The 26,609-nt window shown below is 39.6% G+C and overlaps 1 protein-coding gene across 3 annotated transcripts in view; it reads right to left on the bottom strand.

Moving 5' to 3' along the window:
* PRKCZ (protein kinase C zeta) overlaps positions 1-26,609 on the bottom strand; it is a 214,881-nt gene that overhangs the window by 14,339 nt on the left and 173,933 nt on the right. For all 3 annotated transcript variants that reach the window (XM_006265119.4, XM_059716597.1, XM_019493969.2), the window contains 7 exons: positions 24,306-24,403; positions 17,560-17,646; positions 16,615-16,750; positions 14,069-14,156; positions 13,154-13,273; positions 11,480-11,559; positions 10,290-10,379 (listed from right to left, as the gene is read on the bottom strand). In XM_006265119.4, coding sequence (XP_006265181.1) covers positions 10,290-10,379; positions 11,480-11,559; positions 13,154-13,273; positions 14,069-14,156; positions 16,615-16,750; positions 17,560-17,646; positions 24,306-24,403 — 699 coding nt within the window. The remainder of the gene's footprint in view (positions 1-10,289; positions 10,380-11,479; positions 11,560-13,153; positions 13,274-14,068; positions 14,157-16,614; positions 16,751-17,559; positions 17,647-24,305; positions 24,404-26,609) is intronic.

Raw genomic sequence — 26,609 nt, 5'->3', positions numbered from 1 at the left:
TAACCTCTGTGAAGATCCCAGCAGCTGAGTTCAGTTCTGGAAAACTGGCAGCTCTCTGGTGTGAGTACCTTTCTAATGTTGCCAACAACATTCTCTTCTGTTTAAAACACAGGTTCCCCGTCAGCTGTGCTAAAGATTTTCCCTCCTTTTCTTTTTCAATCCATATTGCTCACTCTCCAGGCTCCGTTCTCTTTTGTATCATCATCACACTAGCTCCTTCCTGATCAAATATTTCTATACTTTCACTTGATATGGTAAAGTGAAAGACCACAAGGGAAGATATCCTATATTACATGGAAGATGCACATATTATTTAAAATGGCAAGTTCCTTACGCAGATCCAGGTTGAAACTTCCTATCTGGGTGTTTGTGCTATCAACTGTTAGGTACTAGAACTTACTTGAATGTCAATGTTATTAAATTTGTCTTGTTTTCTACAGTAAGAGAATTTAAATCTTCTCAAGCTACCCTGCAGATACTTTTTCTTCCTCTCAGGTCAGTTCTAGCAAGGCAATCAATTAGCTCATAAATTACATATAACGAAAGTTTCTCAAATTCTAGTTTTAGCATAGTTAATTATTTAAAAAGTCCATCCAAACCATCAATATTTCAGGTCAGCTAGTGTCACTGAAGATTAAAATACATGCGTTTCCTCAATATCTCATTTCTGCAGTTAGCTCAATTATCCTTTGATAACCTGTGGTTACATCATAGGTTGGTTTTGAGATGCAAAGGGATATTCACGACTATTTCTAACTTTCTTCTTTACACTATCCGTTATAATTATTATACCTACTTCTGTCATATTCTATACAGTGCACGCGCGTGCACACGCGCGCACACACACACACACACACACACACACACACACATATATATATATATGTATAGCGACTGACCAAAAGAGAAGAACACCCATTTAGTGATTTACCTGCCCTGGCCACTTTTTACGTGACCGGTATGTATTTCACCATATCCTTAGGAAAACAATCTTATTTTTACAATGGGCAGATGTAATTCATGTTGTAAACAGCAAAGAAATTAGCTTGAGACCTTTAGAGAATGCTGAATTACTTCATTTTAGTAGACACACTTCCTCCAGATCCATGCTTACAAACCTGCCTCCTGCCCAAAAATGTCATCTATTTACACTAAGGCACTTTGGCTTGCAGGTCAAAAGTAGTTCAAGGCTGAAGAAAGCCAAGGTATGATCAGGGGGCTTCTGCAGCTCATACAAGAGGGATGGGGAGAAAGGAATGGAATGTGTGTTCATAACCCTCTGGGGATCACATTTTTCAAAGATGTAAGGATCTCTGTAGAAATCTATTATCCAAAAACTACTGCTCCAGGCATTTAAATGCATCTTATTTTCCATATTTATACAAGTCACCAGAAAACAAGCTCACTAAAATGGGTAAAACAAATATGATGTATGACTTGCATATCATTTTAGGAGTAATTAAATGAAAAATAGCTCCAGAAACTTTTAACAAAGCACATTAACTAGGGATCTAGCTTTCTGTACTACTTTATACCTCCTGTAAAATTCCTTCTTCAGGGCATTCACATCTGGACCCAATTCATCATACCCTACTTACAACAAAATTTACAAAATACATTTATTTTTAGAGAGATTGATGTTACTTAAATTTAGCCATCTGTTTAACTACAGGTTAACATTTCATTGTCCATTAGGCCAAGACTTGTACGATTAAAATGATGGATGTTACTTAACTTGGTAAGAAGGTAAGTTGGTAAGACGACTCAATTCACCAGTATAATATTACAGTGTGCATAAGCCCTCATATGTGATATCCAAATTTAAAGTTTCTTACTTTTGTTTAATATAATGATACAAAATTGCATGTGTGTAGTTAGGAGTCAAGACATCCCTTCTTGGAGACTTGCAATTCTGTTGCCGACGGCTGCTACATTAGAGCAAGACAACATTAACAATTCTGGGTTTTCTGGCTCCAGGTTCTCCAACAGTGACACACACCAGGGATGCTCAGTCTTTGGCCTATGGGCCAAATGCAGCCCACAGAGCCATGACATTTGGCCCACAGGTTTCCTCCACAGGATGGAAAACTTGGCAGAGCTCCATGCAGCCAGATCCAGCTTTGCCTGGGCCATTTTTCGTTCAGCAGGATCTGGGATGGTTCCCACTCAGCACATCCAAATGAGGCTGGCTGTTCCCCTCCACATTCAGATCAGGGCTGCTCCACCCTGCCCCACCACATATCTGGACTGGGACTAAGCTCCACCCTGCCCCCAACACACAGCCAGATTAGGCCTCTCCATTCCTTCTCCCCAAAACCTGGATTGGGGGTGCCCTGCCACACCCTGCCCTGCATGTCTGGATTGGGACTGAGACCAGGCTGCCCTCCTTCTCTCCCCCACCCCACCCCTGCATCTGGACCTGGGCTGCTCTGCCCCTCCCTGCACCCCATGTCCAGATCAGGGCCACTTCATCCCACCCCCCACCACATATCTGAATTAGGTTGCTCCACCCCACCCCACCCCATGTGTTTGGATCGGGACTGGGACAGGGACCACCAGGACTGGACTGCTCCCCACCTCCCACTCCACACATTCAGATTGGTGCTGCTCTGCCCCACCCTAGGTGGATAGATCAAGGTTGGGCTGTACAACCCTGCACAGCTGGATTGGGGCCATCAGCCAGAGCAGGGAGCTGGCACTGTTCATCCAGCCCACAAGACAAAAGTTTGGACACCACCGATAAATACTGTCCCTATTAATTTAGGGGACTGCAGAAAGACAGAGGCAGAAAGTTAAAAAGCAGGAGAAAACAGAAATTACACATACTTTGCTCAAAAGAGTAGCTGCTGGATTTTAAGACGAGAAGCTTGGTGCAAACATACAAAGGATCCCTCTGAATCTTTACCAGTAAGAGAAGCTCATCCAAACCTATACCATACAGGTAACCCTTACTTAGTGCTCTTAACTGGTTCCTGAAAAAGCAAGTGTTAAGTGAAACGAGTGTTAAGCGAAACCAAAAGTATCTGACAACCTAAGATAGTGACCACAATTTTTTTTAATGACCCAAGATGGCGACCATGAGCATTATAATGAAACTTGCTGAGTGTTAAGTGAAATCAGGTATCAATTTAAAATGACCACTGAAACAGCGCTAAGCGGAACAGCGTTAAGTGGGGGTTGCCTATATGTGATTCTGAAATGTTTAGGAGGATTTTCAACTTCTGGTAGCTGAAACCAGAAGTTGAAGCCTTGAGCTAAAAGACCATGGTCTTCCTCTCCCTTTCTTGTTGCATTCTTGAACAATTAGTGTGTACATATGGCCCAGCTTTTTTAGGTGCGCTAAACGTGTGACCAAAGGCTCTGAGGAAGGTGAGTAGGTCCCTACCTTCTTCTATAAGACCTAAAAATCTTACTAGTTTCCAATCACAAATATTGCTTTAAGACTCTAGGAGTGTCCCTAACTTAGCGTACTAAAGTATCATAGAGCAGGATTCAGGGAAACCCACTGCAGCAGAAAAGAATGCACAGGTTATGTGCTTCCCTGGAAGTGCTTTCATCTTGAATATTTCTGCTTTGAATTAAACTTATTTTTGTCTTCTGTCCCTATTTGAGCTACATGGCTTATATAAAAGAAATTCTACCTCCAAGACACATTTTAAATGCAAGCCATTTAAAATCTTGGTTTTCTTATTTAAAATAGAAATTTACACAAGCTGAGTGACAACATACATTGACTCGCAAGACTTCATTTTAAGATACTTTCTATAACAGATATAAGACAAGTGTAAAGATTTTTGTGTTTGTTTAGAAACAAGTTTGTAACTTTTCAGAGCTAAATTTATAAAGGTAACAAAGCAGAATTCAGCTACTGGCTTGTAATGGACAATGTAAAAGACCTCTATAAATTCAAGAGAAATGTTCTTTGGAGATGAATGTATAATGTTGCTGAGTTAGGAAATGAGAACTATAATAAAGTATACTCAGCAATTAACAGGTGATATAAAAATCCATCCATCTTAATTTTAATTTGACTTAATACACAGGCTCTCTTAAAAGCTGAAAGATTCTCTTACAGCATTTGAATGCTCCAATAAAAAAAAGAATTAATGGGCCATCTTTTCCATCTCTTTCCAATTTTAATAACAGCTGTATGTGCTTTGAAAGGAGACTGTAAGAATATTATTATACTCAATGTTTGTGATTGTATCCTAACCCATAAACTTTACTGCAGTAATAACTAGAATTTTTATATCCAGTTAAATCTCAACCCTATATATTGTAGTGCTTTGAAAAAGATACAGAAGTAGCAGGTCACTGTAATAAGAATTAAACCTGCAGTAAAAACCCCCCATGATTCTGAAAACCATACACAATAACACTGCTTAGACTATAATACTTACGAATTGTGGAATGGTATCTTTAGTACTAAGCAGTAAAAGGGATTTGTTACATGAAAATCTGCATTGATACCAACAGAAATGCAATACGTGAACAGTGCCTGTGGCTTGTTTAAGCTTTTGCTGTTCACTGTAGCTTAAAATACTCACATAGTACACATGTACTAACTTTCTGACCGTTAAGCTGACTTAAGTTTTTAAAGTCAACTTAACTGTCAGAGCTTACACACATATGTGGAGCAGAATCAGCTTACATGTGGCACAAGATAATACCTCGGAGGTGTATTCTCTTAGGTTGCATTAGTTAGGTTGACTTAGCTCACAAGATAGCTACCACCATATCAAGGAGCTGTATGTGTGTATGCTCTGACGTGGCTTAAGTCAACTTAGTTAAGTTGACTTAACATGTATACACACCTAGGGATAGGGGCAAAATAGAACCTATTTTAAAAGTTATAGCCCAGTTTCTGACTTTAGATAACTTTAGCTCCTGTAAGTTCACCAGAGAATTTCCCCCACACCTAGCACCTAATTTTACAGTTTAGAGCTAAGCAGATATGACTGATCACAATTATTATTTATCTGTATTACAATAATGCCTAGTAACCCTGGTTTGAGATCAGGACCATCACTGCACTACATACCACATCTACATAACAAAAAACCTTACAATCAAAGTATAAAACATAAAATGGATACAGATAGAAGAGCATAAGGAAACAGGCAATACTGGTCAGCATATAGGCAGTGTTGTCAGCACTTCAGCAGCCCCGTATTTATCAAGTTTCTGATGACAGCATGGAAAAAGAGAGTTTTAAAGAGGGTTTTGAAGGAAGATAATATTTTAGTTTTATGGCTATTTATAAGGAATTACTTAAGCAAGAAAGTCAGCAAAGGAGAAAGCAGAAAGGTGCAAATATAACAGGTGGGTAATGGAGGCTGGCATCCTGGTCCAATCAGAAATTACATCTTGACAGCAAATGAGAGAAGATAGGAAGGATCTGTCTGGGATAGATCAAGCAATACTGTTAAAGATTTTGAAAGAGAAGACAAGTAGGTTCTGTCTGATAGGACGGAGAAGGGAGAGTCAGTGGACACAAAAGAGGGCAGACAGTTGAAAATTATGGACTACAGAATAATATTTGCAGCAGAATTCTGAACAGACAAAAAACTGAATTCAAAGGATCAAAAAGAATACAAATTACATTGCTTCTTTACAAGGGTATTGTGCAAACTGGAGTGGAACATGAAAAAGCTCCTTTAAAAATAGGTGGTAAAGCTGCAGTCCTTAAGTTGAAGACCTGAAGATCCAACTACAACGTTAATTTGAATCAGCTCTGGTGGTTTCCTTAAGAATCTGCTGAACTACAAGAAGGCTGAAATCAGTCTGTTCTCTTGAAACTACCATCTTTTTGTGGTTCTGTCATGATCTGTCTTTCTTCAAGTCTCTATATTTAGAAAGGTAAGGATGTAGTTGATCATAGACTGTATTTCTATAGGTTTGTAGGCCAAAAGTTCCATAACATTCCTCCCTGTGTTTCTTAACTGTATCTTTAGTCAGCTCTGGTGTATTACCATGCTTTCCCACATTTTATTTTCTGTTACTATTGACATGCTAGTACTTTTACTTGGGTTTCTTTGTAACCTCTGGGGGTAGGCTTTTAATGCACTGTGAGAGAAATTCTAAAGCATAGTTGTTTCAACAACAACCTTTTAAGACTGTTATGTTGAAGTCTGGACAGATCACAGCTCCTCCTTGCCTGAGCCTTTACACACACACACACACACACCCCCACCCACCCCTTTGTCAGCTTATTCCAAAAAAACTTTCCTTATTCTTCCAAATTAAAAAGTTAGTTATGTTTTCATGTACTTTTCAAATGCATTGTTTTTAAAGTTAACCATGACCTTTTCTTATTAACTTCACAAAAAGGTGACATCATACATATAAACTTCTTATTCACTGGATGTTAGCAGCCTTTGCGTCTTGCTAGCAAAGATCTTACTATGATCTATTCTTCCTCCCTCATTCCAAATGCACTGGTTATTTCAGGCCAGATTTTCAGAAGTATTTAGAAACCTAGAGTTGCAAAGTCACTACCTACTTGGTGCTTGCTTTCTTTTGAAATGGAAATCTCTAACAGTTCCATTAGTAACTGGAAGTAATCTTTCAGGGTTAACAGCTACCTCTTATACATGCTTAAATTCAGCTATACTAAATTCTTTCTTTCCCTTCCAGTTTTATTCCCATGATAACTTTTCTTATTGTTACATTCTCTGACAACCTGTTAGGACAGACCTGTTGACAGTCTTCAGATAATTTATTCTATAGATTTGGGGTATTTATCTCTTAAACCATGCACTTCAAAATACAAACTGACAAACTGGTGAACATTAAAAAAAAAACCCCAAAGTCCTTGATATCATGATATGGAAGAAGTAGAAAAAACAGTAAGTTCAAAATCAGTTTAAGCTGTGAGTTGGCAGAATTCCATTGACTACAACAGTAGCGAAAATTTAGTCCTATGACTACATTCATTTAGGACTTCATTACAGAAAAAGAACAACTAAGCAGTGACAGTGATCAAAATTTTGTAGAATTGTGACAGATAATTGCAATAAAAATAGAGATTAGGAATATACACCATGCTCTTTTATGAAAAATAACAGCGTGGTAAATATTATGAAGTATTTCAAGAAAACTGTTTTACTAGGTGCCTGAATGTCCCTGGCTCATACTAAGTAAAGTGACATCTCAATACTGACATCATCCATAGGATAAATCCCTCTTGTACCTTTCTGATCTGAAAATTCATAAGTATTTTTAGAGGTGCTGATGAACTCTAGCCCCCAATTAAGTCAACTGGGGTGCTCACAACCTGTGAAATATCATTCCACCTACCTTTTTATAAGCAGCTGCAATATCCTTACATTTCCTGCTTATGCTTACTAGGGCTGTGCAAGGCTTCGGTAGCTGATTTGATTTGGAGGAGATTTGGCCCGATTCGGGAACCGAATCTCCAAATCCAAATTGAATCAGGGGACCAAGTAAAAGCTCTGAATTGATTTGAAGCATCCAAATCAATTTGGAAAAAGGTTTGGAAAAGATCTGGCCACTTTGGAGATTTGGCCATAGACTAAACAGGCTGCCTCCAGCTGGTAAGTCTGTTGGGGTTGCGGTTGGGGGAAGGAAGGTTGGGGCTGGGACAAGCTGCCCAGCTAGGGCAGGAGGCGCATTATTCGGGGGGGGGGGGAGGGGGTAAGCGTGTGGCAGTGCTGGGAGCAGGGGCTCTGCCCTGCTATCACTTCCCAGCTGGGACAGGATGCAGGCATGGCTCGCTCCAGGCGGAAGGGTACAAGTGGCAGCAAGGCAGAGCCCCCGCACCCAGCACTGCCGTGCCCACAACCTGCACCCCACCATGTCAGCTGGCAAACAGCAGCAGGGCAGAGGCCTCACTCCCAGGGCTGATGCAGGTGCGGCAGCACTGGGAGAGGGGGCTATGCGCTGCTGCTGCCTGGAGCAAGCTGCACCTGCATAGCTGGGCAAGCAGCAGCAGCGCATAGCCCCCACGGCTCCCCCCTCCTTGGCAGAGGCAGGCACAGCCAGAGGTGCCATGGGAGAAGCCATCATGACTGCCCTGCCAAGCCCCAGCTCCCCCCGCCAAGGGAGAGGCAGGCACAGCTGGAGAAGCCACGGGAGAACCTGCAGCTGCCCAGCTGTGCCTGCCTCTCTCTGGCTGATCCAAATCACCGCTGAATCTTCCAAAGCTGATTCGGCCAAATAGATTCAGGACAGTGATCTGGATCTCCAAATTGAATCACTGTCCTCTGAATCAGCCAAATCCAAATCCCAATCGAATACTTCCCTATTTGCACAGGCCTAATGCTTACTTCCATGATAGTATCTCATAAAGTAAACTCTTGCTTATGAAAGTTTATGCGACTCTACATTACTTAACCTATTACATGCAACTCTGCACTGCCTTCTACTCGTACCTTAAGTTATGAAACAGAATCTGTTTCTTATTTTATGTTATACTCAGTTTGGACCCTGGCAAGTTACTACCCCCTATGTTATGTTAAGCTCTGGTTCTCTTGTGTAAGATGGTTGTGTTTCAGTGGTAAACGATTTACAGAATGTTTTTACTGTAAATATTCCCCCCTCCTCAGCTACGTTTCAAATGAAAGGTTCACTAAATTAAAAACATCCTCCAGATTATCACCACTGGATTTAATTTCCTTTTATTTTTGCAAAACAAAATCTTTCATCTAATTTTAAAGTTCTTTGGTCTAATTCTAAATGACTATGACACACTAGGAGTAATATGTCTTTCTAAATAAAAACCAGAGCAACAGGAGCCAAAAATAAGCATATTTTTCCTGTAGTCTTTATGAGATGTTAAATTAAGTATAGTTTACATCTCAAAATCATAATATACATGACAAATTGCTGAAAAGATGGCAGGTTTACATAATCATCCTATTTTAGTTCAAGGTGCTCTCCTTTAATCATTCTGTATTCTTTTTTTTCTTCCTTTCTCCAAAACTCCTCTCATGCTGTTGATGTCATTACCTCCTGTTTCTATGACATCTTCCATAAAATTATGCAATACTGTGGTGGAAAAAAAACAAAACAAAAAACCAACCAAAAACCCAAACACTCATCATCATTAAACTTAGGTGCTAAAAATTCACAAACCCATATATGGTAATGTTGGTACCTTAGCTATAAAATATGAAGTACCTAAAATAGCTTTTAACAATGATTTCTTGATGAGAATCATGAACCTAATCAAGAAATGACTGATGTTCTTCTGAAGAGAGCAAGACATCTAATAATCAACAACTGTGATGCATTGTATACAACTTTTGACAAAACTTATTAAATTTGTTTTATACCACTATGGACTAAAAACCACACCAAGCAAAGAGTAATGAATAAAATGAAAAACCCAAATGTAACAAGTAAGTACAGCATAATTATATGATCATATTATTTTCAAATCTCATCCCTTCCTCAGTCATCTTGCCTTTTCAGAGCTTGATCCCACACTCTCTTCTCTACATTAACAATTAATGGGACTATTCAGGTAAATAAAATCTCCAACATACCTGTAAGGTATTATACTTCTATGCTTTTACATTCTAAAATATAAGGAAATCACTTTATCACATGGATTTAAGGTGCCACGTTTCTACATGGTACTATAGACTTTGCTGCTGCCCATTAAATGGTTTGTGACAGCTAATTACTAACCACCCTGTTTCAGGCAGAGAGGGCTTTTTGCCACTGCAGCAGTAATGTTGAGGACCTGAATTCTGATGGAAGCAGTAGGAGTAAAAGCCAGTTTTAATATGGTCCTTGATAAGTTTATGAACAGGATCATCTGACATGACTGCGTGTGAAAGAAAGGCACAGGCCTCTGATCTTGGAAGCTTTTGCTAGCCCACTTTTCTGTGCTGGACTTTTCAATTCTGCAAAAACTGTTCTGCAGCCTACCAAATAACCCAAGGAATAAACTGGCCTCCAGTAATGCATGAGATTTTCAAACAGTTTTTATTCTTATTTTCTAAAGAAGACCAGGGCAGTGCTTTTGGGAAGAATGAAAACTTATCTTCTAAACATAAAATTCATAAATACAACTTAAGTTTTTGAAGGAATGTGGGTGTTTCACCAGGAGGTAAATCTTTAACAAACTTAAACACTAAGAATAAATTTTACACAAGGATAAAGTATCACTTAAAAGTAACAATAATTTTATGAAAGTGGTTATTAGCAGAGCTTTTAACAAGATCAATGCATATATATACACATGTATATACTAATTAAAACACTAGAGAAACATGCTTCTATTTAACACACATAAACAGAATTAAAGTAATTATTTTTACCAGATCCCAGTCTATGCTGCGGAAAAAGGTATGAGACTTGATATCAGAAAATCCTGTCTGTGGCTGGCAACCAAGCCTTTCTTTGGGATCCTGTGAAAAAGAAAACATCAATGTTATGTTTTCTTCTACTTCCTTTTTTATTGCCTTGTCATAACCAAAACATTTCTATTTTTCCACTGTTCAGGAGTAGATCAGGGATGCTCAATCCCCAGCCCATGGAACCATGTCATCTGGCCTGTGGGGATTTTGAATCCAAAATTTGGCAGCAGGGGAACAGTGGCACCACTGACCTGCTGCCAAATTGCAGGACCTGTGGGCAGCCCTGGGCCCTGTGCGCTTGGCTGGATGCTTGATCCCAGCACACAGGGCTAGGTGGGGATGGTGCTGGTGCAGGATCCCAGGGCCCAATCCTGGGGGTGGGGAGGAGGATATGCCAGGCCCCAGGGCCAAATCCCAACATGCAGAGGCAGGAAGGAGTGATACCAGGCCCCTGGGCTCCAATGTGCAGGGGTCAGAGGAGGTGGTGACACACACCAGGGCCCAGTCCTGGTATACCAGGCTCAGTCAGGCCCATGAATTGCCTTACACCACTCATCTGGCCCATAGGGCCAAAAGCTTGAGCACCACTGGCATAGATTATCATCAGAATTGGTAATGTTCTATAAAACATTGGTAAACTAAATCAATCTAGCTTTCTATATGCAATTGGTTTGGAAACTCATTATAAACTAGGGTTTTTTTTCAATCGTTTTTGGGCTATGTTGTAAAATTGAATTTTTATACTTAAAAAATGCTGTCCTCACTCTCAGATAATTCCATTAACTTCAACCAGTCTACCTGAATGAATAAAGAATACTCATAAAAACACAGCCTAGCAGTAATCTTTGTTGGTAATCTGTTTCATTATAAAGAACATTTTACTAAGTAACCATCTGGTAGTTTGTTTTACTACTTTTTATTTGTTAGCAAGTTTTAAAATTTAAATTCTACACTATGAATTTTTCACATAAGTCAGCAATTAAAAGACTTTTTATATTATATAATGTGTTTAGGCTTTTTTTTTTTTTTTTTTTTTTTTTTTTTTTTTTACAGTAAGCAAAGGCATTTCTACATTTTTAATTCACTGCAAAATAAGGTTTTGAGTTACCAATCCTATATGCTATAAATAAGGGAAATATTGAAAAACTTACCTTATTTAAAAATCCTTTCAAGACATGGGAGGCCTTGACAGAAAGAAATCTTGGAATCCGGATTGGTTTCTCAAGAATAACTGTTACAAATTAAAAAAAAATATATAAGTATATGTACATATATGTTTATGCTTCATTATATAATATTCACTAAGATTTCAGTAAATATACTGTATCACTCATCTATGCTATTATCTGGACCATATGCTAAAATGACAAATATTTAATTACTTAATATATTTAAAATGAAAGGTGATATTAGTAAAGTGACAATTAAACTTTTTCTGAATTGTCTAAACTTTATGGACCACATCTTTCATCCCATATGTGTCATACTGATAAATGCAATGAATAAGGATTTGCCATCCTTTCAATGGCTTGAACAAGAGGATATATAAAAATATTTTTAAACAGTACCAGTAATATTATACTGGTCTAGATGCTGTAGAAGACTCCCCACTGCACCATCAAAAACCATATTATACAATACACCCCACAACAGATAGCTTAGACAATAGTTCTGCAGTTTAAAGAATATGCAACAGACTTTGGGAATGCTCACAGTGGCACTTAGATTGGCCAGGGGAGGCTACGTTTGAATGAGACCTTTCTTTTCAAAACTTTGTGCAATGTACTTCTGAAATCTACTCTTTATTAATCAAGTATTTCCAGAATTGTCCCCAAAATGTAAATTTCACTCAATATTTCTGTAATTAATTACTATATCATGCATAATGCTACCTTTGATGGGCAAAACAGCTTCTAATGAATAACTTACTAAATGGTTACCATGCATTCACCATAAGGAAATAGATGATACAGTTACCACTTTCAAATTTCCTTCCATAATAGAAAGCAATGTTTTTTTTATAAAACATCTTCATATGTAGAATTACATTCTAAAAGAAATACTGCAATGCTCTCTCTTCTAATTATGAATGAATAAACCATTACCTCTTCCAACTAATAAGAATATAACATGGTAACTTCAGCTGTTGATTGCATAAAAAAATTATATTGCTAAAGTATTTCAGGTGTTACAGTAGGCACTATCTGAACATTTTAGACATTCAAAGTTAAAGTAATTATATTTGCAACTCTCTGAAATAAAGAAAAAACCAGACAAAATATAAAATGTTTGTACCAAAGAATAAGAGTGGAAGAGAAAAAATACCCCAAACTATGGTTAGAGGAGGGAAAGAGTAACACATGAGCAGTGATTTGTCAAATATAATGACTTATTTTTTTTCTTGAAATATAATATATGAAGTAACAGCTACAACCAAGGACATTTCAACCTTATTTTCATTGGTTAGTTCTATACTGTGGACCTTACAGGCACAAAGTCCAATTTGAAGAAGACTGACTTTGTTTTGTTGGCATGGCTTTGCTTTTTATGTGGTTTGGGATTTTTGTTCATGTTAAAGAGAAAATTATTTTTTGGATGCTGAATTAGAAACACCATGGCATTTTTTACCTGTGCTCATAGTGATAGCTGTGCAAAATACTGGGCTCACTACCAAATCCTTTTGTGGAAGATTAAAAGGACAGGGTAAGGAATTCTTTAGTATCTTAAGGTGGCTGATAATTTTCATTCTTAGTGTCGTTATTTCAAAGGGATTCACAAACTAAAATTATTTAAAACATAATACAACATATCTTTACTATACCTACCTTGGAAGAGGTAATCTTCAGTATTCATATCTGGATTGTCAGTAATAATATCAAATGGAGATCTTCCTGCCATCATTTCAAACATCAGGACACCAAGAGCCCACCAGTCCACACTAAACCCTGTAAAGCAGTTGCAGAGCATGTATTCAAGTGATGCCTAACCCTAGACAATCAATGGAGATTAAGTGGCCAATTCTGCAAAATGCTGAGAATCCTCAGTTTTCAGTGAAGCCACTGGTGCCATGGCCCAGTGTATTTCAGGACTAAACTTTCACAGAGCACCTTGGAGAAAAATTACCAAAGTAATTTTGTTCAAAAACTTGCAGCTGTGCCATAGAACAGCAAGGTTCCAATTAGCAACATTCAGATAAATGTCAATATGCTTCTTAATACTGAAAGATACTTAATAATGTTTAGAGTTGTAATTGTTACATTATCATACTGCTAAATTACAGGATTCCGTTATTTTAGTCCATACACTCAGCTAATTATAATATGTAAAATGCTCATATAGAATGTGAAACAAGAGTAGTCTAAGACTTCCATGATTGGATACTCAAATCTGATCCATACAGTGCTTAGTCTGAAATTTTAAAGCCAAGGTGTAAGGGACAGGCATTGCTCTATAGTCCTATGTAAGAGTTCTCTCTCAGTAGGAGGTCCACCCATTCTGAAACCCTGTTTTAATAGGACCTAAACAATCATGATTATGAGGCAGGATACCAAAATTGTCTCAAGTACATCTGAGAAAGCTAAAATGGAATTACAGAAGATGCAATGAATTCCAGTCTTGTCTGTACATAATGAAATAAAAAAATATGTAAGCCTAATTAAAATATCCATAGCAGCCTGATATCAGAACTTGAACTTGGGATTCATTGCAATTAAATTGTTACCGTTTATGCATTGCCTTACCATATTCTTCTCCTCTGAGGATCTCTGGTGCAATGTAATTTGGCGTTCCACAAAAAGTGCTTGTAGTGTCACCAGGGCCTAATCCCTCCTAAAGGAATAAACCAATTTAATATTGAAAGTAGAGTTCTACTTACAGGAACTTCCTTTCAACCAGGTTTTGAAGACACGGATTTGGGAGTCCAAGACTCCTCCGTGCAAAAATGCAATTCCAGAAGATTAAGACAGTGACAAGATACCTTCCAGAAGTGCTCAAGGTTCATGACTGGCTTGTGAGTTTTTCTAGGGCTGCACCATGCAATATCATTAGCCTTAATATGTTTCAAAGGTGCTTTTATTGCTTAAACAACACAAGAACACTTTTTAAATGTATGTTAACATAATTGTTTTCTGAGACTAAAGATAGTTTTTGTTTTCTCAATGTAAGTGACAATGTAAGCTTCTTTATACTGCCCCATTACTAATGTGCTTTAATCATGAACTAAAGGAAATATTGGTAAGGTAGTTTCAAATTATACGTTCCAATCAATCCTTGGGCTCTCTGAAATTGTCAAAGAAGTGCTAGCTGTACTGCAAGTTTGAGGATTTGTCTGTCACAAGGAAATACCTGAGGCCACTGACAGATGTTCATTTAAAGGCATGATGGGATCTGATCCTTGATTCCAACAATTGAGCCTCCTGCCATGTCACATGTGCATAGCAGGACATGCGACTTAGGGATCATGGATCAGATCTCAATCATACCTTACTTGCCAATACAGGGTGACCCCAAGATCATGGTCCTGGGCTCCCTCTGCATCAGTGTTGCCCGACAATCAGCTGATTGTCAGTTTGCTACAGGGACCCACAGGGCCAATTCAAGTCCGTGGGGCCAGCCACCACTCAACTGATTGGCAACTGGATCAGGACTGCACTGGGGCTGGAATGGACCCTGGTGCAGTCCCTGCTGGCCACCATTCCAAACCCCATGCTGCCCTGATGCTGCCTCTCATCGGTTGATCAGCAGCGAGCAGGGATTGCATCAGGGCCCATTCTAGTCTCAGTACAACCTTGATGCTGCTGCCAATCAGCTGGTTGGTGGCTGGCAGGAACACTGCAGCCTTTTCAAGCCCCTATGCAGTCCACCCAGCTACACATTCATTTTAAGGCATGAAGGAAATCACTGACAACATTATTATATACTTTTTGTGTAATAATTTTGTGGCTGGTTTCACTTTAAGCTGCAGCTGAATGTATTGCCAAGTTGCACTTGAAGATGCGATTGACTGGTGAATCACATCTTAACTGTAACATAGGTCAGGGGCCTGACATACTCATCTTACTGTATGTATGCCAAAGGAGTAAAACCAGCAAGTGAGGAGATGAACATTTTAATACCCACTGCAAGTTCCTTAAAAGTTTCTGGTCTCTCTAAATCATTAATTTGCTCAAGTTCCTCAATCTTTGCTTTTTACACTGCAGCATTTTAAAATGAGACTGCTAATACCTTTTGTAGAGTCCCTTAAGGTAAATGTCACATTTATCAACCATTTTGGACCAAAACTTTGCATGATGTGATTAAATACTAGAAGGTTGCAGTGCTAATGCAGTCATGCTACAAATTTTCAATAGAGAAATTGTGTATGTAAAAATATAGAAGACCTCTTCCCCATAAGACCTGATAATTGAGAAGGCTAATAGAAATCAAGTTCACAGGAGTGTAAACATTAAATATCCAGTATATAAGTTAGTCAAGGCCATCCCCCTAGAAGGGCAGTGTTAATTTTCTAATTGAGGACATATCAGACTTGACCTGCACCAAATACAAGGGTCAAATACTAACCAACCATGGAATCCCAGTGACTTCAGTATCCAAAAATAAAGGCTAGTAACAATTACATTTCTTCAATGGAACTGTGGAAATATAAAAGCAGGACTCTTTGATCCTAAGTTTATAATGTAGGCCTAGAGTCACATAAGACTGAGAATTTGTCTCTTGGTAGCCAGTTCTAAAATATTAGGTGTTGCAATGCTCTAATGCACAACACCTAAGTTCCTTTGTAGATCTAGCTGTTGGTTAAATTTGTTGACAATGAATGAGAAGGTAAGGCATTGAGCTTTTCAGGACTTTTTGGATAGTAATTCTGAATCTCCAGGACTAACAAAAGCTAAATAAAATAACTCATTTTAGCCCAAAAGTCAGTGCATGAAGTGGAACTCATACGAAAAGAAAATTCACTAAGTAAGAAAGTTTCATTTTTTAGAAGTCAGTTTTCAGGATTTAACTGCATTTTAAGAAGCAAATTCTGGGCTCACTTATCCTGTGTACATCTGGGGCAGTGGTCTCCAAAGCATGTCTCCTGAGCAACACATTGCCCACGAGACCCTCCTACCCTGCTTGTGACCACAGAAAATTGGAAAATTAAAATGGAGGTTGACAGGGACAGAATAATATGCTGCTTGCAGTGCAAAGCAAAGGGTGGGGACCAAAGGTTTAAGAAAATCCATATCTAAGAAAACAGGGAAACACTTTGGTGAAAAAAATCAGTGAGAAATAAAAAAAATCCTACCTTGCACATGCCATAATCTGTTAACTTGATATGACCCTCTGCGTCTAGAAGAACATTGTCTAGTTTTAAATCTCTGTAGATTATTCCTCTTTCATGTAGAAAGTTTAGAGCAATACAAATTTCAGCAGCATAAAATCTTAAATAAAAAGGAGAAAAACCAACCTGTCCATTAGGGGAATCACATACAGTTGGTAACACTTGAAAATGCCAATGAATTTTTGAAACAGAAGGAAGACAGTTAATAAAAGAGCTAACATCAGTTTAGCTTTTACCTAGAGAGAGGATAACAAAGCCAATTCAATCATAAGGGGGCTCTTATGATCAAAACAAGTACATCTACTCTCTATAGTTAAGTATGGCAAGTATTTTTTTTTCAATTTTATTATATTTGATAAAATCAGATTATATGAAGAAATTTGTTCTTTATTCTAAATATTTACATGAACCTGACAAACTGTTAACCAGCTTCAGGACTAGAATACTAAAGTCTACATCATGTCTACCGTACTGACATTTATCTGTAGTGCCAAGGCTTGCAAGAGAGGCGTTTACTTCTCCTTAATTATACCCCCATTTGAGGTTTGGTACAGAGCCACTTCATTGAGATTCACTTAAAGAATTCAATCCTCAATCAGAAGTGCATTTCAGAGACCAGTTTACTGAATACATAGCAGTAATAATGAATGTTTTTTATTATCAACTGATTTATGGTTTTGCTTTTTTCTTTAAATGCATATCCCCTGTCTTATACAAAAGTGCTTTCTCTCTCAAGTGTGCACTGCATTCTAATCTTAAGAACATGATTTTTACTTTTGAAATGTCAAGATCACAATCTCCCTTGCAAATGTCTTGCTGTCATTTAAGTTTTGTAATTAATTTTTTTATGTTGTGCTAAGTAATAACACTAAGAGAATTAGTACATTCATCAATGCATTAATAGAATACCTTGCATGTTCTTCAGGAAGTTTTCTTTGCCGTTGCATATGAAACATGAGGTCTCCCCCATTTACATACTCTATGACAAGGAACAACCTGAAAATAAAATAAAATAAATTAAATCCAAGGACGTTTTCAAGGGAAAAAATTGTGATGACCCTTAATTTCCAAATTCTTACCTCTAAATTGCCCTCTCTTATATAAGAGGTTTAATCTTAAAGTTAGATCAGAAATAACTATTTCAAACCCCCCCAAAAAATATTTATTTGATTTATAATACACCCATGTCTATAGTATACAAGTGATATACCATCATTAAATAGTAGATATATGAATTCCTTAGCAGAGGAATACAAATGAAGGAACAGGACTGAACTTAATGGAGGTGAAGCTGTTTACACCAGGTCTGTATTTGGCTTGAACCCTGAATAATTACCCAAATATATGAAAAGGATATTAGAAGTTACTTAAAGTAGCAGAGTTCTACTTTTGGCTATTAATACAAAATCACTACTTCTTAAATACAGTATGAAAATATATTCTTTAAAAATCTTAACTTATTCAGAGATAAAAACAAGGGAACGAGATATAGTCAAGAACCTACTCTGGATTCCTTTAAGAGTCAACTGGATGCTTATCTTGCTAGGATCCTGTGACCCCAGCTGGCTTCCTGCCCCTGGGGCAGGGGTCTGGACTCAATCTTCCAAGGCCCCTTCTAGCCCTAATGTCTATAAAATCTATGAAATAGTCATATGAGTGTGACAGGCAGGAAGATGATAAATACTTTAGCTTTGAATTTATCTATCATAAATAAAAGCAGGAGCAAAGCAGATATTAATTTTAAAAACAACATTAGTACTGTGAAAACATCTTATTTTAGTGACTATATCATATCAAATGAGTGATACAGACTGCAATGACTGTCTTATGGAACTTGGAACAGTAGTATCATGTCTTATCACTGTAAAGCTACTGAATAGCTGTATTTCTCTGGCACAGAAAATGGAATGAAGCAGAAAAAACATCCATAAGAAAATAAATACCACAGCTTGCTTTAAAAATTCTCACTTGATGATAATTTATTATTTTTCACTAAGAAAGGATCAATTGTATAATAATAATTTGACACAGTTTACTACTGTTACTACTACTACTACACCAATATGTGGTATGAGTTATTGCCATATACAGAATACTGTTTTAAGTTGATTATTTTTAAATCAGGAAAGGCATGAAGTATGAACAGCTTCACATTTGAAAAATAAAGTTTCCTCCTAAATTCTCCAAAACTTCATCTGAAACTTGATGTTATCTTTTCTGTTATTCTTTTAAAAACAACCAAAGCAACAGAAAAACACGCCCATCTTTTAAAACTACTAAATGTGATGCAAAATGGTTCTGATGACTCATATCACATATGATTCAAACAAATCATCCCCCAAACAGATGTTTTAGCACAGGCCTGTCCAATTTCTGAGTGGCTGGGGGCCACATGTGAGCAGCTGTGCTGTGCTGCACCACATGAGCATCCCAGGTACCCTGAGCCCACAGGCTATCTTGCCTTATTCTGACCCCAGGGACAGGTGCAGGAAACAAACGAGAGGAGGGAGGGGAGCCTGGAGACCCTAGCGGCAAAAGCAGGAGAGTGATGGGGTAAGTGACAGGGCTGTGCGAAGCTTTGGGTGCTGATTCGATTCAGAGGAGATTCGGCCCGATTTGGCAGTTGAATCTCCGAATTCAAATCTAATCGGGAGATGAATAAAAAGGTCCGAATCAATTTGAAGCTCTCCGAATTGATTTGGAAAAGATTCAGAGAGCTTCGGAGATTTAGGCAGTCCCTACTTGCTGCCACAGAGATCTGGACCCAGACTCCATGCCGGTAAGTAGGGGGTGGGGGCGCTGGAGGCAGAGGGAGGGGACAATGGGGGGGCCCCCCACCAGGCCCCATCCCCTGCCTGCTCCCTCAGGTCCCCTGAGCACCCCCTGAGCCCTGTCCACTCTCCCAGCCCCGTCAGTGGCTACCCCATCCGGTTCCAGCTCCTGGTTCTTTAAAAAAAAAACACACAAACAAAAACCCTGCACTCACTGGCTCCTGCCAGGCAGGGGACGTGATCCCTGTTGCCCCTCACTGCCATGCACTGAGTAGGGGGGCTGTGCCACGAACCCCCATCCCCTGCCCACTCTCCCAGCCCCGTCAGTAGCTGCCCCACCTGGTCCCAGCTCCCAGTTCTTTAAAGAAAAAAAAAGGGGGGAAAAAAAGCCTGCACTCACCAGCTGCTGCAGCAGCTGTTGGGGCTTCTGCGGTCTCGTGGCAGAGCTCCCCATGCAACATGGGGCACTGGGTGGTAGTGGGGATCACCCCTGCCGCTTTTTTTCTTTTTTTAAAGTGCCAGGTGCTGGGGCTGGGAGAGCGGGTGGGGGCTCGTGACAGAGCCCACCATGCAGCACAGGGTAGTGTGGATCACTCCTCTGCCTGGGAGCAGCCGGTGAGTGCCAGACTTTTTATTTATTTATTTTTTAAAGAGCTGGGAGGCTGGGGCCGGGCAGAGCAGCCATTGATGGGACTGGGAAAGTGGGCAGGGGATGGGGCCTGTTTGATTCAGAGATTCGGCCGACTTGGCAGCGGCTGAATCGATTCAGGACAGTGATTCAAATCACTGAATCAAATCACTGTCCCCCGAATTGGCTGAATCTGAAGCAAATAGTAGCGGCTTCACACAGGCCTAGTAAGTGACACCTGAATAGAGAGCCTGGGTGCCACAAATTAACCCCTTGTGGCCCACCAGTTAAGTTGCCCTGTTCCAGCAAATATGCAGACATAAAAATAAAAACAGTTCTAAATATATGCCTAATAGAGCAATCTATGAGCTCTTCATCCTGTGCTATGAGAAATATGTTTTAAATTCCACAAGTAGTATGCCTGGTCTGCATAGCCTCTGTACAAAGACTAAATGTCTAAGTTCAGGTGTGACAATTATTCATCAGAAGTGGAACTTAAATTTGGTGCAGCCAAAAGGAGCATCTAGAATAACTGAATCTCCCCCTTCTGACTTTACAAAGACCTTTGCCAGTAGAAAAGTTTGAAAATACCATATACATTGACTTCTGCATGGCTTTTGATAGTCTCCCACAGCATTCTTGCAACCAAGCTAAGGAAATATGGGTTTGATGAATGGACTCTAAGGTGGATAGAAAACTGGCTGGATCGTCAAGCTCAAAGGGTAGTAGTCAATGGCTTGATATCTAGTTGACAGCCTGTATCAAGTCAAGTGACTCAGGGGTTGGTCCTGAGGTCAGTTTTGCTCAATATCTTCATCAACAACCTGGAAGATGGGATGGGGAGTGCACCCTCAGTAAATCTGTAGATTTAACTGAGCTGATGGGAGTAGTAGATACACTGGAGGGTAAGGCCAGGATTCAAAGAGACCTAGACAAATTGGAGGATTCGACCAAAAGAAATCTCATGAAGTTCAATAAGGACAAGTGCAAAGAGGATGGAGCTGGACTGTTCTCAGTGGCGGCAGGTGACAAGAACAAGGAGCAATTGTTTCAAGTTGCAGCAAGGGAAGTTTAGGTTGGATATTAGGAAAATCTTCCTCACAAGGAGGGTAGTGTATCACTGGAGCAGGTTACCCAGAGAAGTGGTGGAATCTCCATCCTTCAAGGTTTTAAGACCTGGATAGACAAAGCCTTGGCTGGGATAATATAGTTGGGGATGGTTCTGCTTTATAATTATGCTATATTTCTTAGCACAGAACACTATAATCAGAAATGGTTTAATGTCCTGATATGTGAAGAAATTTCTACATCCATTATGGGTCCATTTCATATATATATATTATGGTATACCCAATGAAGTCAATGGGAGATCCATTTATAGTCAGGCTTTAGTATCTGGGCTTATTGGCTGCTTTATAGACCGAGTTTTAAAAATGTCTCCTCAACAAACAAGATAAAATGCATTAGGTAGGATACAGCATATAAGTGGAATGATCAGCCATATGAAAAGACATTACATTCTAGAGGGAACATTTCATCTGTGGGAAAATGTGATCCAGGCAAACTTGCCAAGGTCAAAGAGACCTTCAGTTTCGAAACATTTTGAGCAAGTGCTTTTTATGAAAGTTGAAGCTATCTGAGAAGCAGCTTTTCCTTATGTTCCCAATTTTTACATGATTTAAAAATGCCTCTCTTTACCATTCTCTCATCACACCTATTTGGAAAATGTCTCCCTTGATGCTTACCCAATTCTAAGACTGGTAAAGCACAGATATAGAAGAGTCCATTTATACCACCCAGAGAATACCCTCTTAAACAACTATATATTAAGTTTAAAATGTTAACTAAAGTCAAGTTCAAGAGACAGATAAAGTCCAAACCAAATTAAAATTGTTTGAGGTACTTGAACAAAAGTTAATTTGTCATGACCCAAATTGTAAGTTTTTTCTTACAGTATAGGTTGAAAAACTAACAAAACTCAACCAATCCAAAACCAAAACTTTTTTCTTTTTCTTTATAAAGTCTGCCCTCTCTCCCTTCCTTTTTGTTTTTTAAATTAGACTTTCAGGTCTAAGACAGGTATAGTGAAAACTTGGTATTAGTGAAATGACAAAATTATAACACAATGGTAAGATTAGAAAAGAAAGGGGATTGGACTTGAAAACTAAATATTTAAAATAATAAACGCTGTTTATTTTTGTGACCATTTAACTCAGATGACCTGTCCTGTCAATATGTCCCTCAGACATCCAGAAAACTCTTAAACGTAACAATCAAGGGAGGATGGTACTCATATTCCTGACATTTCTAAAATAAGGGCAATCAGAAATAAAAAAAAATAATAAATATATCCTTTAGGTCCTTTTTTTGTACATTATAAAGCTGTAAAAACACTATTTTTATAAATTTTTTTCCAGGTCAGCTTTGGAGCTCATTTCTTCTCCCTGGTCATAACAACCCTAGTTAATGACCGTCAGGGCATTCTGTAGAGATAATTTATTCCTACTAAGAGAAAATGAGAATGTTATGGTAGGAAGGGAATATCCAACGTTTATTTGCTGCTGGGTTATTGCTGGTTGCTGTGAACATATGATATGGATTAATAGTGGGTGGTGAGGCAGAGGGATTGCAAGATTGATGTGTGTCATGGCTCTATATTTAGAAATTGAGAAGGTACCTTGGGAGCAAAGGATGGGTGCTTCTTTTTATTAGATATGTACGTAAGTCAGGCTAAAATATATCCACAAAATGCTATGTTAAAAAAAAAAATCAAGTTTATTGCTTTTTAAGCAAGTGAACAGTTACAGGAACTGCAGTTACTTAGTTTTGAAAAACTTGTTACTGTGTGAACCAGTTCAGAAAGTGAACATGGCTGTTGGTTATTGTTCTCATTGTGCTTTGAGATCATTAGAAGGAAGAATTATTAAACTGCTCCACTGAAAAATAAGCACAAGAAAACCCAGCCTACTGAACATTCATACATGTGCTTTTTAGAAAGTTTTGATTTTTTTTTGTTTTAGAATACATCTAGACTTTACAATATTCTAATAATTTGTCCATTTATTCTTTTAATCTAAAACCAAATGCTGCTATATTATTCAATTGACTTATTTGTCAATAAAGCACATTTGGATGCATCTTAGTACAAAATACAACACTTTTTAAGAAGCACATGCTACCTACCAATATGAATTACAAAAGAGAAATTTGCTGTATAAATAATCTGGACAACTAAAAGACATTTTAATACATATTGATCAATGATTCTCCACCAAGGTGCATGGAACCCTGGAGTGCTGCCAGATGCTTTGAAGGGTGACAAGATGCAAGGGCATAAGTGAGACGTGAGGAGATTAGCAGATACACTAAGCAGATAAGAACAGGCTCAGGACTGTCCTTGCCTCGAGCCTAATGAAGGGTGCCTTGAGTCCAAAAAGGTTGAGAACCACTAATAAAGAAGTATATCTGACCTATATATAGTCATTATTTATTAATGATTATTTTTATACTTTCATCACTCTGGCATCCAAGAAAAAAAAGCACAGACTGAAAAAGGACTTCAGTTCATCTGAGTAAGCAGTCAATAAATGCTTAATTGCTTTTAAATATTAGTACCTTTTTATATGCATAATCTGAGATGAGTTATTTTTCTGTATTTTACTGCTTAAGCCAGGGGTTGGCAACTATTTATGTAGGGTGGGCCACCAATCTACTACTTTGGCACTCCCTACTCTCTAGCACACTCCCCCCACGGCCTCCATTTACCATCACTATCAAGGGCTGCGAATATCTGTGGCTGATGGCCATGTTGAGGGAAAAATTCAGTGGTGAGAGTAGAGAACAGGTAGGGCTAGGGCATTACCAGGAACTGTACATGAAGTGGGGTGTCATGAGTTGGAACATGGCACAGAAATGCACTGAGACAACCTGCAAGCAGCAGGCAGAAGGACCCTGGGAGTACTCTTCCTGTGGCTGCTGCTGCCATATGCCATTTACCCCTCAGCTGTGGGCCAGATCCAGCCCATGAGCCCAGCTTAAACATATTAGATGTGAAGAAAACTCAAGAGAAACATTCTTAAGCCGGAGTTTACAAAAATGGCTCAAATAACGGACGTCCCGTTCCTTTCTTTCTTTCTTTTTTTTATGAAGATACTCTTATTCATATTTATTTATCCATTTAAGCAACTTAACCCCATAAATTCTGTATTGATACACATACATACAGGCAATATCCACAAAATATACATCTTTCTTACCGACTTGTCGTTTGAAAGCATGAATGTAAACCAACTAGGAATGGGTTACTGGATGCCTGTTCAAACACATGTTTCTCAGTCTGTACCCAATCAATATCCTGAAATAGAGTAATTGGAGAATCAGAACTTCTACTGAATAAACTGTAGGTATAAATTCTAGAAAATAAATTGCAGGCAAGGTTCTTTGTGTAGATGTGATATTTTATATAAGACCAACTAAATAGTTGGAAAAAACGTTCTTTGCAAGCTTTCGGTCACAAACGCTGAAAGCCTGCAAAGAATATTTTTTCCAACTACTTAGTTGGTCTAAAAAAAGGTATCACATCTACCCAACGAACCTTGCCTGCCTATGTACTTAGACCAACATGGCTACAACCAACAGCCCTGCAGAAAATAAACTGTGAACTTTAATATTCCTTTACATATCGTGTGTCACTATTGCAAATATTCTTTATAAAAGAAGAAAATAACTTTGGTCTAGAGAAAGTCATAAAAACATTTTGATTTATTTAGTTACTTTTCATGGGTTACATAACCATTCAGAAGGATCACCACAGTTTAAAAGAGGTTGTGAAACATCTAACATAGTTAAGATTAGTTAATTGAACTAAGAAGAGTAAAAACAAGCTTTGGGTCCTGAAAAAAGTGCATCTTTCAGCAAGATCTCTTGTATCAGGAACAGAACAGTGTAAATCCCCTGCTCTATTATGACTAACATCCCTAGAACCTTGCATCTTCATTTGTACCATGACAAAAACTCGACATGAACTCAGCTAGAGTTGCCAATACTTGCTTAGCTTTGGATCTAACACAATGAGGCCCCCTCTATATGTTACAGGTACTGCACAATTAACTGGTTAATTCAGGGGCAGGCAATTATTTCAGCCGGAGCAACGTTTAACAAGTTTTAGTGAGCTACCAGGGGCAAAAAGGGTAGCCCTGCCCCCTGGTCACCAGAAGTCCTGCCCCCTAACCTATGCCACCAGAAATCCCTCCCCTTGCCCTAGAAATATTCTTTTTTGGAAGGGGGTTTGCCATCTTGGAACTGGAAAAACAACAGATATACTAAAAATCAAATATTGACAATAACATATTTTAATTTTATTTAAAAATATATATTTGTCCTGATTTGTGTGCGTTTGCACTGCATATACAGAGGTGATTGCATAATCTCAAAATGAAGTCTTACTCCTGTATATTGTATATTATGTTGTGTGTGTATGTGGGGTGGGTGGGTATTGGGGACCTGTGGGGGGTGCATTTGTGGGGATGTGTGTGTGGTGGGGAGGGTGGTCGGCAGTGTGTGTATGGGGGTATATATGGGGTGTGTGGGTGGGTGCGGTGTCTGTGGGGTGTGTGATTGCGTGTGTGGGGGAGGTGTGGTTGTGGGGTTTGCGGGGGAAGGTCTGTGGGTATGGTAGGATGTGCATGGGAGCCCCTTACATGTGCCTCCCTGAGCTGGTCAGCACCCACCCCCACCCTGCAAAAGCCTGGAGCCTGCGCCTCTCCACCACTGGCAACAGCAGGCAGCCCCAGCCCCACCCCCACCCCACGCCTGCTCTGGACTCACTCTGGCTGGATCAGATCAGCTGGAAGCCACATACACAGCTCCGACCTCAAACCGCTGTGCACCTGGTCCACACCACCCACGCATGGTACGTCCTGCCATCTTCTGGGCATGCAGCAGGGTTGGGGCGGTTCCTTTTTAGGCAGCCCAGGCAGCAGTGGCTCCTTCCAGCCCATGGAGGGTCTTTGTCTGGCCCGTGGCAGGTCCCTCAGTCCCATCTGACCCAGGCGCTCTCTGCCCATGGTGTGTCCTGCAGCCCCTTGGGCACGCAGCGGGGCTGAGGTAGGCTCTGTGGCTGGACTGCCTTTCTAGGCATGGGTGCCCCACCGGGGCCCTTCCTCCTGTAGCCACCTGGAGCCTGTCCTGGGCTGCCCTGAGTCTCTGCTGTCATCACCGCTACTTCTGGGCTGCCCAGCATGGGCTCTGGGCAGCTGCAGCAGGAAGGGTCCGGCAGCAGTAAGGGGGAGAGGCTGCTTTCCCCCCACACTGAGCAACAGTTTCTGCCTGGCCATCGCTAATGCTCAGCGCTGGAGCAAGCACGGGGCAGGGTGGGGCTACATGCCCGAGTCCCCACCAGTACCACAGGGCTGGAGCCAGTGGCAACGGCAGCCAGGAGCCATCGCCTCCTGACTGTCTAGAAAGGCAATCTAGCTGGAGAGTCGCTCCAGCCCTGCTGGGTGCCCAGGGGGTGGCAGGACACATCACAGCTAGATGGTGCCTGGGTCAGGTGGGACTGA

This window comes from Alligator mississippiensis, chromosome 13 (assembly GCF_030867095.1).
Source record: "Alligator mississippiensis isolate rAllMis1 chromosome 13, rAllMis1, whole genome shotgun sequence".
Lineage (NCBI taxonomy): Eukaryota > Metazoa > Chordata > Crocodylia > Alligatoridae > Alligator > Alligator mississippiensis.
This window is presented reverse-complemented; position numbering and strand designations above follow the sequence as displayed.